Source organism: Takifugu flavidus, chromosome 8 (assembly GCF_003711565.1).
Source record: "Takifugu flavidus isolate HTHZ2018 chromosome 8, ASM371156v2, whole genome shotgun sequence".
NCBI lineage: Eukaryota > Metazoa > Chordata > Actinopteri > Tetraodontiformes > Tetraodontidae > Takifugu > Takifugu flavidus.
The window spans coordinates 3,237,699-3,254,094 of NC_079527.1; the positions used below are offsets into that span (position 1 = coordinate 3,237,699).

The 16,396-nt window shown below is 45.2% G+C and overlaps 1 protein-coding gene across 9 annotated transcripts in view; it reads left to right on the forward strand.

Annotated features, from left to right (window-relative positions):
• The window catches only part of agrn (agrin), a 199,016-nt gene that overhangs the window by 128,988 nt on the left and 53,632 nt on the right, over positions 1-16,396 (forward strand). For 8 of the 9 annotated variants that reach the window (XM_057039704.1, XM_057039706.1, XM_057039709.1 and 5 more), the window contains 3 exons: positions 1,056-1,280; positions 3,558-3,764; positions 11,973-12,194. In XM_057039704.1, the coding sequence (XP_056895684.1) occupies positions 1,056-1,280; positions 3,558-3,764; positions 11,973-12,194 (654 nt within the window). The remainder of the gene's footprint in view (positions 1-1,055; positions 1,281-3,557; positions 3,765-11,972; positions 12,195-16,396) is intronic. The other variant, XM_057039710.1, reaches the window with a different exon arrangement.

Below are 16,396 nucleotides of genomic sequence, written 5' to 3' on the forward strand. Positions count from 1 at the left end.
AGTGCCGTTAATGTAGACACACCGCTAGATTTTTACAGCAAAGAGGCCATTCTTTTTGTAATTACCCTACTTGTTCAGCTAAACCTCCTACAAACCGTCCTTAATGGAAGTAAATGGCCTTTATCACAGATTATGGTCTGGTTGCTGGGTGAGGCATTGCTTAGTAGAGACACCATATGCAGAAGAAAAAAAAACCCAAACCCTGTTTACCCGGTTATTCATCTCTGGAAGCTTTTGCCTTGTGCTGATTGAAAACAATCCGAAGGCTGTCCAGAATTGGCCACAGTCACTTCCATCTTTTCACAATACGGTCCTGCCAGGAATCCATTTCCCTTCTTCCCGCTTCCTCTCTCTCCTTCAACATTACGGATGATAAGGCTCGGTGGCGTCTGAGCATCTCGTCCCCTGCTTGGCAGCGATTCGACGTGCCATGAGAATCCTTTGTCTGCACACACGCTGAACAGTGTCACAAACGTGACGGAATTCACGCCTGTGTTTACTCCCTCCGCGCACGTCCAGAAGCCAATTCCATCACGATCCAACCATTGATAAGGCCAGGTGTGCCAAAGGAGCGAAGGGCGAGAGGCGCCACAGAGTGAAACTCTTCATCTTCTCCTCTTGGTTTCTACATCAGTGGTAATAACTATGGTAATGTGTTGATGGAGGATTAAGTCTTCCATTTCCTCTTAACACCTGTTTTCATTTTCCTCTCGCTCCACATCTGATAGGTGAATGTTATCGAGCAAACTTTTTTACAACAAAGGGTTACTTACACAAAGAGGAGTGAACCTGCACTCGTGAACGCCACATTTGAAAAGTTACAACAAGCCGCTTCATTAAGCCAACGCACATATTATGCTGTTATGTTTAATGTGTTTTTTCTTTGGCCACGATACAGCAGTATGATTTTTCACAGAGGACTACAAGTTGGTCGGCCTGACTGAAGCTCTCCTGCTCATTCCCCCATGGTCTAATTAACAGAAACGGGTTTTATTAAATCATTATCCGCACCGTGAGGCGAGCTCCACCGTAACCGCACATCCGTGTCTCCGCAGATCCGTGCTCAGACAGCGAGAACAGCCTGAGCACGCTCTGCCGGGTCGAGGCTCTCACCCGCCAGCCGCACCTGTTCGGCCTGCCGCAGTCGTGTCCGCCAGGTAACGAGCCTCTCTGCGCCAGCGACGGGCAGACGTACCCCAGCGAGTGTGCCATGACTGCCACGGGCTTGCAGAAAGGCATCAAGCTCAGAAAGGTCCACGCGGGCCGATGCAGGAGGCAGGGTATGTGTTGTTTTTTAACTTGTTTGGGGGGTTTTCTACCTCAGTTTTTCTACATTTACCCCATCATGGTGTTCAGCAATGCACAAAGTCTATTTGTTACAATATAAATTGTCTCCATTTTAACTTTTCCTTTTTTTTCGGAGCATCGTGACCTTGCAATTACTCCCGCCTTTTTTCCCTTAATGCTGAATGGTTTATCCGTGCAGCCGTGGCCACATGAAGTGCCCCTCCTATTCACATTACTCTTATTCAAACCTGGTTGTATTTGCTGAGAGCCACATTTGATCCCACACTATTTTTGCCTTTTGCTCTAAAGGAGAATGAATAATTTAAGGATCTTAGTCTCTTTTCATACCTTCTTGAGCAGTGAGCCTTGCCTATATCGCCGCGCCCCCAGACGGAAAATTGCTTCAGATCTTTAGCTTCTTTTTCCCGTCCTGCACAGCGTTCCACTGGTCCATGCACGATTCTTCTAGTACGTGGAGAGTGAAAATTAAAAACAAAAAAGCAGATAAAAACTGTTCCAACTTTTTTTTTTTAAAGAATTCAGGGCAATTATTTCAAATATGTCAGTGCCGGTGAACCAGTATTAGACTGTAACTGGTGCAGAGATAAATGATCCGGAGGTCTCAGGGTCTCCACTGTATCCGTGCTCACAGTAGCCTCTCCCAGCCTGATAAGAGCCTCCGGGGTTGTTATCTGTGCTACTAGAACAGGAGGTTTAAGCCTTAGCCAACAAAGAACTGTCAGCTTTTACTGTACGCCCGATAGCAATCGGGGGGGGAAGGGGGATCCAATTTCCACGCTCTGTTGTCGGCAGGTCGTAGCACATCACCACAGAGGTGTCGGTTGAAGTCAGCAAGGTGAGGAGACCCCCACCCAGTTACAGAGACACCCCCCCTCCCTTCCCCGTTAAAGCTAAAGTCAAGAATAGTGCGCCACGGGGCACGATATAATCAATAATAAAGGCTGATACACCGCTTTGATACACCCCGATTCTCCTGTTTGCTTTGTTTGATAGGCTTAACGTTGCACAAATCCTGGTCCAAGTAGTAAGTTTTTGTCAGTCCCACACGCATGTGTAAGCAAGTGGACAAACTCTTTTCCCCCTCCCGTTTCTGCGCCTTCTACAAATTAAAGAATGATTACATTTGAAACAGAGATCCATGAAATCACATCCCTAAGCAAATTACAAATTGGTATCTAATGAAAGTGGCCATTTCAACTTGTAACCATGACATTGCACATCCTCGTGGCCCTCTCACTCTCCTACAGTGGCAATGTAATTAAGTGCAGCATGACGGGCTTTTAACAGAAAGAGTAGAAGCAATTGAATTGCTGAACAAATTTGATCCCTCGATCGGGAATGAAATAAATTCGAAGCCTAGCGTGCGCCTCCAGAACAGAAGCCTGCTTCAAATTGGATTTTCTCACATCAGTGACAAATTTACCATTTCACATTATGTCTTCTGCTTTTTTTTTTAATTTCTGTGGCAGCCTTTTTTGCTTAGTGAGTCGAAATGTAATGAATATCATACTGTAGTTTAGACTTTAAGCTGACCCTGTTAAATTCTCAAGTTAAGTTTTCTAAAAGTTGCAGGAAAACTTTCTTTCATGTACAGAAAAGTGCCGTCCAAGCTGATATCCAATCAAAGGGAACCTGCTAACAGGAACTTAGCTGCTTTTGAAATATCTTTTTATAGTATAGCAGAGAGACATGAGGCAAAGATGTTTCCAGCGAATGAGAGATGTTCTTATTTATTTACACTGATTCCTGCTTCTTGACAAGATTCTTGACAAACTTGCATAACTGAGAAAATGGAGGTGTTGCAAACTCCCGAGACCAGTCATAGCTGGTCTTCGCATTATTGAATTCCCGCATTCTGTCTCTTAGCCTAATGACTTTTTGTCTGAAACCTCCTTTAAAACCTTTCCGTGCTATGATAATCCTCGGTGTTCAAGCTTTAATTAACCTCCATCGCAGATTGTATCATGTCAAGTAGTTTTAGCCTCAAAGTCCTCAGGAAAACTTGAAGTTGACATTTTGACAAAAATTGAACTGAAATTTAGCCTTTTTTCAAAGGAAAAGTTTAGTTTCCCAACACCCTATTGTTCCCTCCCATTACTCTTCTTCAACCTGTCTTTTTTAGGAGCATCACACTACAGAAATCCTTATCAGTGTTGGTACAGATGGTGACAAACTGAAGAATAAATCTCTAACTATAACAACAGCCACAAGTCAGAGCTTATGGTTTTTCCCTATCCTTTTTCTTCCAGATGACTGTCAGGAAGATTGTCTCTTCAACGCCGTGTGTGTCGTGGAACAGCTGAATACCCGTTGCTCCTGCGACCCCATCGAGTGTGACGGCGCCTACCGGCCCGTGTGTGGCAAAAATGGCCGTACTTACGCCAACGACTGCGCGCGACGAAGAGCGGAGTGTCTGACCACGACCCTCATCCCCATCCAGCACCCGGGGCCCTGTGGTGAGTGGAATTAAAAGAAGAGACTGGAAGTGCTCCTTTTGTGTCCATCGAAGCCCGTTGTTGGTTTTTTTTGGGGGGGGGGGTTGCAATCCCCCTGTCGTTTCTTGTCTCTACTTCAAGGAAATGTGATCCCCCCCCTCCTCCTCTCTCTGCAGTTTCCAGGCTGTCGGTATGTCTGTTCTTGACTTGAAATGTATCTGAAGTGGCTCAGCGATCCGCTCTGAATGGATGTGTGTGCGGGCGGGCGGGGGGGGGGAAGGGGGGGGGCATCTCAAAGCAATGTGGCGTGCGTGCCTTCCTTGGAAAAACTGTGCCTTCACTTCTCCACTCGTTCACCTCCCGTCCATCTCCTCATCCCAGTCATGCATCGCCCCATAACGAAACACCGCCCTCATGTTTCATTCATCCCCTCCCTGTTTTCTCCTCACCTCTGTTGTTATTTTCTGTGCCTGTTTGTCTCGTGTGTTGCTGTATTCTTGTTTAAAAAGAAGCTGTTCTTTCTTGTTGCAGCGCTTCAGTCAGTGTGTCTGTCTGTCTTTGTCCGTCTGGCCATCTTCCTGGCTGCAGGTGGGAACAGTGAGGCCACCCAGTGGGCAACCTCACCGGGTGGATTCCTGATGGGTGAAGTTCAGCCCCCTCATGCCAAGATGAGCTGTCAGGAGGGGTCACACACTGCTGCCTTTATCCCCTTGCACCTTGTCTCTCTGTGTGCCTCCTTGTGCCATCAGTTTGTGTTCCTCTTTACCCTCCTGCAAGTGATGACGTGTGAGGTTGGAGAGATCTTCCTATTTCCCTGCCCTCCATGTTTTGATTCTTGTTTAGCTCACGATGCTCTTTCATCCTTGCTTGTCTCTGATTCTTCACAGTGTGTATGCTAAACTGCATGCCGGTTACTGACACAGCCCCCTCCCAAATGGCCTCTGGTAAAAAAAATCCAAAAAAAACCCCAACTGCACGATGAATGCACAGACCTAACTGCAATTTTCTGGCATCAAATTAGCATTTAACTGTAGTTTGTTGACTCTTTTAGAATTAAGTTCAACTAACATGTTTAGCTGAAACATTAGCCCCAGCTAGCATAAAGGTCCATCAGTCATGTGACAAGTTTTATATAGTTGACTTTCAAAATAGGCGACTTGCCCTTTGAGAAATGTATTTATTTATTTCCTTTATTTCTTATTTTAAAGTACAAAACCCACATCTCACCCATCACCCAGAAATTATTTACCAAGATGATTTTTCCTGCTGCACTGTTATTCCGGAAAGTTCTTGTTGGGCTCCCTACCCACTGCAGGACTCGAACCAACCCACATATTTTAAATCAGTGTTCATTTGCTCCATCTCAGAAAGTGGTAATTTTGTGTTATTCACTGACTATTTTTGGTTTTCCCCCTCATTTGCGTGTATCTATAATGAACGACTGTTTCGCTGTTTGTCAGACACGAAATTGGCCCAACGGTGCTGCTTGATGTGGCTTCAGTCAGTTTCTACATGAAACACACAGCTGCTTCCCAGAGTCACACTACATGCTGCAGCGCTGAAGGTGGAAACACAGATATTGGGTAGAACGGCTGCAATGTGCCACCAGTGTGCTCGGTGAAACTCAAGCGTCCCAGATTGTTCCCAGACAGGAGCTTTGTTAACCCAATTAGTAAAAGCAAAAGAAAATACTACGCTACCCTATAGATGTAAAAAAAAAAGGAATGAGAAAGGGATTAATTAGTCTAATCTTGAAGTAAATATCACAACAGCACTGAGAATAGTTGAACTCTGGTGCTTTTTTTCCATCCAACTTTATTCCTAAAGGTTGGATGTGCTGTGAGAGCACATTGGAAATGTACACGTATTCGCATTTGCGCTTCCCATCTTTCGGAAAAACAAGCAGCAGAGGTGTTATTTTAAAAGCGACCACAGCCAAGGCACAATAAAGCCGTAAACCGGTCATGCTGCCTGTTGTCGCATTACCTCAATAAACAAATCCCCGACAGCAGACGTGTAATTTTGTCACCAGTTGCCACCCGCGTCCCACTGACAGGCGCCGATAAAACCAAAAGAGATCAGTCCATCCTCCAGGCATCTGGGTGGAGCTGAAGACCAAAGTTATCTCCTGCAGTCAGCATCAGGAGGCACCAGCCCTCATTATTGGACCTTCTGAGTTGTGAATAAATTAGGCGGAGTAAACGACAGGGCATGCTTTCTGTGGGGTTTTTCCACTGTTTCATCATTTTTTGGGCTAAAGCCGTCTCAGTTCTACCCTTTTGTTGGTTTACTTTCGACCTTTTTTAGGATTTTCTCCATTATATATGGAAGAATAGGTGCAGGTACAGACTGTCGCATCTAACGGATGCAAGCTCCAGGCATTTGTTTGTGCACAAGTATTGCTCGGGTTACACGAAGGATGAAGGGTGACAGCAGTGCGAATGTCTGCGCTCCTCTCTGAAAAGACTTGTTTGAATGGAAATGACACATCGACCGCACAGCAGACAGACGCACGCAAACACGTGCGCTCTGTATATAGTGGGAGCCAAATCGTGCGCTGTCAAAAGAGGACTGCACCTTTATGGTAATCTATTATATAATATATCATTTTGTTCATCTTTTTTCTGATGACTCATTCCTCACTCCATTGGCGAGGTGAATGATCACTCTGCCAAAAAAGGGTGAAATTCTTCCATCTTAAATCTCTCCACGTTGATGACATCACGTCGCGGTTCCCGTCAGAGGACGAGAATGATCGTGAGGACTGCTGTCCTCCCTCCCCGAATATTTTGATTGATATCTAAAGGAGAGGCAGACGCCACGTGGCGTTCTTCTGATTAACTCCCCTCGGGTCGTAAATGGCGGAGATGTCCGAGAAGGCGAGAGATTTGCTGGAAGTGAATCAGAGCTGGATGCTGGGAAGGATGATGACCCTGGATCATGAGAGACAGGAAGGGCGAGAAAAACCACGTTTGTCGGCGTGAGACAAGCCAACAAGCTAAACAGCTTCCTGTTAAAGTGACTCCCTTGTTTTGTATTTCCTGCCAAATTAATTCTTCATCATCTTTTATGTTATGATCAGCAGATGGATCTTAATCACCGGCTGACTCTTAAATGCCAGCAACATCTTTGTTTTTCTACATGTCAGACCAATATTAGGGAGAGTAATTAAACAAGGAAAGGTGTAGTTTTAGCTTTATGAAAGCCATAATTGTTTTTATTAATTATTTTTTTATTATCCGTACGACAGATGTTTAGTTTTGTCATTTTTAATTCAACGGGTTTGTCATCGAAATAATCACAATGCAATTCTAATCCACTATTCCTAATGGACAATTGATCAAATCTGGACAGTTTCTAATGACTTCACCAACAAATTAAGAGTGAATGAAAATGAAAACAAATGTTGAAATAACAGAATCATTTTGAAAGATTTCCATTAGCCAAGGTCGGAGATGGGAATAAACCCTTAATATCAAATAATGACTTTGGAAAGAAAAGTCGGACTTTTCGTCTTGAGTCAGTTTATATCAGTGCCCGGAAGGTTTGTTTTTCGCTGCAGCTTCTGAAAGTCAAGCTGCTCAGTGCATATTTAGTATTGCACTGGATCAATAGGAGAAGCGTGAGGTGTATTTTTTTGTTTGATTTCATTACAGTAAGAATTGGAGAGCGGGTGATCTAAAAATAAAATCAGCAATTTGGGACTTTTTGGCACTCAAAGGAGCCAAAAGCAACAAACCAGGCTGATCAGAACTGGCAAGAAAAACTAACTGAAATTAGAGGATATAAGGTTTTGGGTTTTTTATTTTTACATTTAGCTTGCCATGAGATGATGTCTAACAAACATTTTAAACCTACAGCCACTCATTTTCATACTTTTTTAAATTTATCTAGTCTGTATATTTGTGTCTTTCTGACCAACACATTGGTGTGCATTCATTCCTTTGTATGTATATATATATATATATATATATATATATATATATACATATGTCATCGAAAGGACATCTGTGCAGGTAACGCGTTCGCCCACGCTGAGCCACATTTATGCATGCGGCGTTGAGGCACGAGCATTCCGACTCCTGGTTGTTCTGGTTTTCACACGGGCTTGATAAATGAGGACCGTTGTCACTGACGAATGGGTTTGCAGGGACGCAAGAAGAATCACTCACTTCAGGTGTTCAGCTACTGTGCCGATATTACATCATTTGCATGTTTATTTGATTAGCATCTCCACCGGCTGTAGCGGTTGGACTTGCGCGCCGTCATGGAACTTGAGCGGGAAAGTCAGCCTGAGATCACCAGCGCTGTTTTTCCTAATCAAGTTAATTAGACGAAGTGCCACAGGAGCCAGATTGACAGCGGCGAGGGACCGCTGGTCCACTTACTCCAACCCGCAGGCTGTCATCCTGCAAAATTGCAGTGAAATGTGGGCCACTTGGGTGTTCGTGAGGACTCAAGGCTGTAGGGATGTTGCAGGCTCCTCAGCTATTATTAACCAGGCAGTTCTTCAAGTTCAATTTTTTCTCTTTTTTTTCATTTCCTGTTGCTTCTGAGCCCTTCATCTCGGGCTGTAGCTCCTGATCTGATTAGTGGTGCAATAAATGTTGAATTATGTCCTTTGGTTTCACTATTTGTTTGCATATGTTCATCTGACAGAAGCCTCTTCCACACACCATGTTGATGTTATTAATTGCCTGACTGTTAGCATCCTATGTCATATTTTATCTGTTAGTCAACAAAAGAGCAGGATTGGGGCTCTGTTTTCCTTCCACTGGCTGTTTGGAACATTGTTTGCACTTGTAGATGCCCTCTCTCTGTAATAAGGATTCAGAAGCACAGCCCACAGTTGCAGTTTTTGCTGTATGCTAATATAGCCTTTTCTCTGCACCTCCCTTCCCCTTGACTAATGATACATAAATGTTTTTAATGTGAGGGAGGCCAAAGCCCTGCGGGTGGAGGAACAGAGGGGCCGCGGCGGTGCCCCTTCAGAGTTGTGCGTTGTAATAGCTTGCTAGTAGGTGAATTTTCCTGCCAGTTGGCCACTGCAAACATCACCTGGATTACCCTGATTCACTGCCCTGCATAATACAGGGTGCCATTCCGAATCGCATCCGGACGCAAAGGGAAAACTCCAATTAACATATGTATGAGCTGAGTGGAAATGGGAGGAAGCTCCCGCCAAAATAATCTCCCAGTATTTCACAAGTGGGGTTAGCGGTGCGTGCCTGCCTGATCCAACCGCGACCGGCAGGGTCCTCCTGGAGCTCGCTCTAGCGTCGCCAAACAAGAGGGCCACAACATAATGGGCCACGCCGTGGCATCGTTCCTTGGCTGTCTATTAACACCGATAATTGATAAATTCCCGTTAACAGGAAAATTCTGGGGGGCGTCGCTTTAAAAGAGGAGACCGGTGATGGAGGATACAGACTAATGTGACATGTAGAATGGGAAGTCCTCTGGTGTCTCGGGACAGACACCGAGCTGAGTGCACACAAGCAGAGCCGAATATTTGAGTCGGTAGAATTATTCATGCTTTTTCCCCGTTTCTGGTGACTCTTTCCCTGCTGCACCTGCTCTGTCGCTAAAACAATGCGCTGGCTACTTCACGTAATCGCTCGGTATTTCAGGTATTCTCGACCGTCAAGCTCAATTTCACGTCTGCTGCACGGTGTAAATAGGGAAAAACTTTGGTCTATTCTAGACCTGCCTGACAGAAGCACCGCTACCCGAGGAGGATGCGTTTGGCTGCTGTCTCAGTTTCGATTTCAAAGCTCCTGCCTGCATCGAGCAGTGACAAAATAGGCAGCGTCACTTTCAATTCTGACTTTTACACTTGGGGAGGGTTTTTTTTTTTCCCCCTCACAACCTTTTTGGTTATTAAATCGGTCGGTGAGCTTGCCCTCCAGAGGCAGAAAGTGTTTTAGAAGGAAACTTTCATCTTTTTGTGTAAAACAAAGTGAATGAGAGACTGCGGCATTATCGGAGGCTGCAGTTGGGCTTTAGGAGTCTGTCCTTGGGAAGTGGGCTGGTTAATACAGAGACCAAGGTCATGCAGTTAAGCCCAGAATGTAAGCTTACCATTTTCATCCACAGACTCAGGAACACAAACGCGTGCACACGTGCAGGGCAATCAGAAGAAATCAATTGTTTTCAAAGGCGGGTCCAAATTAAGCAGCCGTGAACATCTTACATATTTATGTCTCTATAACAACAGCTCGGCTTCAAAACACAAAAATCAATAGCTGGCTAAATTGAATCACTTAGGTTCTAGACTAGATGAGACTGTGTCCTTGCTTTAGAGCCGGAAACATTTGGTTGATTCCAAATGCGACTTCATGGAGAATTCCATCTGCCTTTTTGCTCCTTCATTTTCTGCTGGACAGGTGTCGCGGTATTGACTGGATTCTCACCTTACTGCCATTTTAGTCAGAAGAAAAGTAGCTAACTGCTCCATCTGATGATTTTCTCATTGGTGCTCAAAGCCAGTACATGGTTTTGAGCTTAATTACACGAAACACGCCAATTTACCCCAGGAGATACCGTCTAATCCCGTAATGGGTGCAAATAGGATGACAGTGATACAAAGGAGGAGTTTCCAAAATCATTTCCATCCTTAAAACTAAACATCTGGGAACTGCTGTTTGCTTCTGGCTGTAAAAATCACAAAATCTTCAGCTCTTGCTTACAAAATGATCCCACACGTCCGTCTGCCTCTCATCAGATATTGCAGAGCAGTTTATCCCTCGTATCTAAACCTTTCCACTGAAAACCACCGTGAAGCCAGTCAATTATGTCTCGCCTGTGGATGAGCGCACCATCCTACCTGGGTGGTCCCCATCCAGACACACACAGCCTCGTTCAAAATACACACAGATTTGCCACGAAAACCTCTACACGATGTGAAGCCCGTAGAGCTACTTCAGGGTAGCAACCCGAACAGTTCCTGATTAGCTGATCCAACCCTATCATTCCTGATTCGGGCGGATATTTACCTGCTCTCTTCATGCTGCGACTACACTTGGTGTAAGCTGCTAGTGCCGCTCTGTTCCTTTCTGCTGCCCTGTACTATTTTGCCGCTCTGTGCTATTCTGCTGCTGCGCGCCCGTCCGCCGCGCCGGGCTGCCATTCGTGGCTCAATCCCACCACCTCCCCGGCATCCTCCTGTGGGTGCTGCTTCTTTGATCCCCGCGCGAGGATCTGCTATTCATTCCCTGCAATGTCTAGGCAGATTATTATTAGGCAATGAATACATTGAATCAGAGCCCGATGCCAGACCTGCTTGGCGTGATACAGAATTTATTGATTCGCTAGTTTTATAATAATTGCGCGCAATCAATTTCTCGGTTCGACCTGTCTGCTTGAAATGCGGCTCGAGAAGAAAAATGATGGAGGCAGGATGTGAGGCTGTGATCAAACCGTTTTCAAGTCGCCTCTGCCTCCTCCTGATCGCGTCGGCTTCCACGAGCCCAGCCTCCGAGAGTCGTCGCTGCAAAACCTGGTCCCGCTTTTAAGGAAGCCGCGCACGGGGGTTGGTGCAACGACTGAAGCAGACGCCGCTCTGTGATGTGCGCGCCTCACATCTGCTTCTGCCCAGGAGCTTGACTGTTTTTGAATTATTAACTATAGGGCTCGTTTTACCCCCTTGGCTTGTCTTTCTCTCCATTCCCCTAGTCTCTCCTTCGTCTGCACGCAAATACCAAATGTACACTTTTCTTTTCTCACCTCTTTGTGAGCTCAGTCAGCATTGGCCGGATTGATGATTCCCAGTGAGATGCAAATGGAGGCCTTTGAAGGGGAACGTCAATTAATCCAGGCATTTGTTTGTACAAAAAAAAGGAAACGGCTGTGCAACCATTGTTTGCTGGGCTGTTTCATGTCCATTGTGCTATGGGGCCATGCTTTTTTCTGCTGTCCTCCCGCCGCCGGATTTGGCGGCCCCTTCAAAGGCTCAGGAAACATCAGGACAGACATAAACGCAAGGAAACGACACAGGGAGCCCAGGAAGCTGCAGTGTCACAGGAATAGGGCTGTGTTGCATATTCCATCATCTATCTCTTTCATCCCCCTCCTTCTAACACCAAATTTGTGGATCCCCAGTGTAGCTATGCTCTAACCTCACTGTCACCTGTCCCCTGTCCAGTCCCTGAAACACTCTCCAACCTCTGTGCTGTGTTCCCATGGAATCACTGATCAGCGCCTAACTCTGCTCTCCTTCTCTGGGGTCAGATCTCAGCATACCCAGCCCGTGCGTGGATAAGGTGTGCGATCACGGGGCGGTTTGCGTGGTCAAGAACGATGAGCCGGTGTGCGAGTGCCCCGAGGCTTGCCCGCAGACATCCGATCCGGTGTGCGGCTCCGACGGCCGCAGCTACGGCAGTTCCTGCGAAATGCGAGCCATGGGCTGCGCCCTGCAGAAGCCCATTCACATCCAACACAAAGGACCCTGCGGTAAGTAAATACACGCTGCAGTGCCTATAGAATAACAAAGATGTATATTAGAAACCATAAAAATGACAAAAGCTAACTGTTCGCTCTGGGGGGAGGAGCATAACGACTCAGAAGAAGGAATTAAATGAGCATTCCCTGATGCTTCACCTTGCTTAATTTGCACAGGTTAACAGAATGCAGGCAACACAAATCAGTTGTGGCTCGCGGTGTCACACTCTTTCCCACTCATGAACACCAGTGGGTGGTAAAAACATCTGCAGATCCACTCTGCAGGTACGCAGCCATGGCGTGAATTTAAGAGGCTGGTAAAGCCACTTCCTGATTATTCATGATGGCCCAATGCTTGTTTACCAACAGGACATAATTGGTGATGAAGGATTAGTCTTTTTTCTGCCTTTATCCTTTTTCACACGTGTAAAGTACAGTTGTTATTAGCCCCTGGGCTCTACCCTCCCAGCGACCTATTTCTTTTTTATGCATATTTAGATTAACACTACCATAAAATCTGTTTGGCCTCTGCTGCGTTAGTTTCACAGAGGAGCTTAACAGTTAGTTGCAAGATCAATACACTAAAACCTGTCTCGCTCCGCTGCTGTGGAGCTGCATTTGTTTCAGCACTGACTGATGTCAGACCAGGGTTAAATGTTGGGCCCTCCACTCCCTTTGTCTCTCTCTTTATGGCCTTTGCCTTGCATTTGTCTTCCCTCCCTCTCTGCGTCCTCGCAATTGAAATCCAGCACGCCAGGACGCGTACCAATGGGAAGCTGGAGCAAGAGCAATGTTTGGTCAGTGTGCAAGCGGGGACTCAATTTTACTCACAGCGCTGCAGGTAGACAACAGGTCCGCCGGGTAGCAGCTGCTCTTTAGTAATAAATGTCCTTTATTTTAGAAAGCGAGCGGTGGAGCCGGCAGGGCTGTGTGGAGGGTGCTGTCTGTAATCCAGCACTGTAGTTTGGCTTTTTTTGTTTTGGTTTCCAGAGGAACAGACCTGCGTCAGCGCTATGGAGCCATAAAAGTGCTGAGGCACCTGCTTGCCTGGCAAGGTAGCTGAGAAATGATGGTGTTGATAATGTGGGTTATTTCTGGGTGGTTTGCGCAGCTTTACCAGGGTTTATGCAGCCATGACTTACAGAGGCAGTTATCTCACCCAATTATCGCACACAGTCCCCACTATTAATACCCTATACATGTTTATGGGGCTGGGAGGAGAGACCGGGGGAGAAAATGCACTGTCAAGGCAGAATTAAATGAGAATATGTAATATCATGAAATGATCAGATATTTCAACACTTCGCCAACCTTATCTACCACATACCTGTCTCTGCTTTCTGTGATATTCACAAGACTTGATGTGTGTGTGTGTGTGTGTGTGTGTGTGTGTTGAGGTTTTCTTCTTTTAATAAAAAAATAATAATTTGAGATGTTAGAGAGGTGACACAATAAAGGAAATGTTATTGCTGCTTAGCTTTGCTCCTGTATGCAACAACATTGACAGCATGGGCTGAATCATAATTTAATTTCCTCTCGTCTGGCCTGGATAAAAGCGGTAGTTATCTATATGGCTCAGGTGTAGCATGACGGCAATATGACTGACATTTGTTATTATTCTGAGATTTTCCTTTCCTTTCTACTGCCTTTTTTTGGTGAGTGACCTTGTCCAGTTGCCCGACAGAAGTCTGTTCGGTTAATAGACCTCCCTCTCCCCCTCCAAGCTGCATATCAGCATCCTCAAAAAAAAAAAAGAAATTCAAACAACTGTAACCAAACAGATGAGTGGAAACCCGGCGGAGTCATCCAAGAAGCTGAAATGAGATTTTATTCCCCGTTTTTTACTGTCCCACAGGTGTTTATGTACACACATGAATAAGAAATATAGGTCACACTGACAGCGAGTCAGAGGGATACAGTGAAAATATGGGAGGGGGTGGGGGGATGCAGGGCAGAGGAGGAGATAGAGGTGATTAAGATGAGCAGGAGCTGAGCGGGTTGGGGGCAGAATTAATGGTACACTGGCCAGACAGGCATCGCCGGGGGAGTTGTTATCACCCAGGCATGTTCGCAAGCTTTTAAAACACAAACAGCCCATTTCTTTTAGCTTAATCTTGAGGAAATACACTGCCCAGACCTCCTCCAGCAAATAGTTCTGTTTTGGGGATTTTTTCCCAGTGAGACTATTAACAAAATGTTGGGGGGGGGGGGGGTAGTTGCACTGAAGGCTAGTTTTTTTATGCCACATTTCAAATATTTTTCTCAACATTCAAAAAACAACAAATGCTTCCACCAACACGAAAGAAGTCCATTGTCAAAGGTCCTTGGATGTATTGATATGTCAGTGAAAACCAACGTTTGAGATCTTTTCAGGACTCATTTTCCACAATATCGGTACCGGGGCCGGTAACAGATTAGCTGGCTGACTATTGTGACAGATTGATTAATCAATTTCACATTTCATCCCTCCACAGCAGCTCAGGTTTTTTTTTTACTTGTTGTATAACCCAAGGGTAATTTTTCTCAAAGATTTACCAAATTTACAGACTTTCTCTTTATTTTGTGTTCCCTATGTTCAACTTGGCAAAATTTAAAATACATTGTATGATTTGGAGGCTTCTTGCTTTTGAAGCTGGATCAGCTCTCACACTCTAAAACCAGGGCCCAAATTGTCTGCTCTGGAGTACTTTTCACCTTCATTTTTGTCAACCCACATCAAAAGTATTTTTTAGCAACCCAATGTTATACTGGATATAAATTCAACTTGGCAGAATTCAAGATGACTGACATTAGCAGTAATGGCAACAATCTTCCCTCCTGTCATCTGTAGATCTGCTCCTTTTTCTGTCCTTTTAAAAAAGAAAATGTTGTCTGGAGGATCAGGCAGAATGGAGAGCCAGGTGCGAGGGCAGGAGCTGATAAACAGGCGAGAGCGTTATCAGGACAGGGAGTCTGATAAATGGCAACATTCACCAACAGCACTTACCGATTTATAGCTGCCACACTTAAAGAGGGGCCGTGGCTGGAGCCAACAATTTATACAGCGGCTTGACTTGTTGTGTACCCAGTTATTATATTTATTATATCTGATCCACTATTACCTTGTCTAATGTCACAAATTGCAGTTTTTAAGTACTGTACCAGCACCTGAATTCTATTCTTGTGAAAGCTTAAAACCTCATTGCAGACAGAAATACTGTACCCTATTACGGAGCTATAGCTCCCAACAATTCTGCTAATATTTCCACATGATTTGGGGATTTATTTCCATCCTGCAAACAAGCACATTAGTGAGGTCTGCCACTGATGCTAAGGTCTGGCTCAAACGCGCCATTGCAGTTAATCCCCGAAGCGCAGCTCAGTGAGGGCCAGCACATTTCATCCACGTTGGAAACAGAAGGTTTGTGTTCCCACTGAAGGTACTTTGTGTATCGAGTTTTAATTGATGCTGTAGCGGTAAGGGGTCCCGCGGAAGGTCGCTGTGAAGGAACTTCGCATCCGGGAGATAAAATATGCTTTGTCTCCACACCCACTCATGCCTGTTTCAACCAGTCCAAATTGCAGAACCAGTGGGGTTGGTTTGAACCCGACACTGTTTCATCGAGCCCAAAAACATACATTTATTGTTCTCCAAAAGAAACGACAACTTTTGACAGGTTTTTCAAAGCAGTTCTAGAAAGGAGCAATCTGAAGAATTCAATTTTCCGTCCCAAGTTTCCCTGCCACATCAGACCGACTGTATAGCCCCCGTTGTTTTTCAGAGTCTGCTGCAAGATAAAGGGATAATGAAAATGAAGGTCTGTAAAAGAGTAGGAAACAGATTAACAGCATGAAAGGTACAAGCAGCCAGCCTCACTTCTCTCCCGGTGAGAGCTAAATCAGCAGCAGTTTGTAGCCTGGCCCTAATTGAATGTGAAAGCGAGCTGTGCTAATGCAGTCCTCCAGGTCTAATTGGTGTCAGAGGGAAGAAAAACATCTACTGTTAGTCATGTCAGTCTACAAGACCCTGTCCATCCCTTACATGTCATAAGCCAGTAGGTCGAACATTGGTCTTTGGTTTTGGCTGCACCTGCTGCTTGGATGGGGTCTAACCACAGAGTTTTGGCGACATGATCAGCGGTTTTAGGTTGTTATTAGACTTATCTTTATAAGATCCATTGTTCATTTATTTAATCTTTTCATCCAGCCGCTCATTTAATTGCCCGGAACCTACT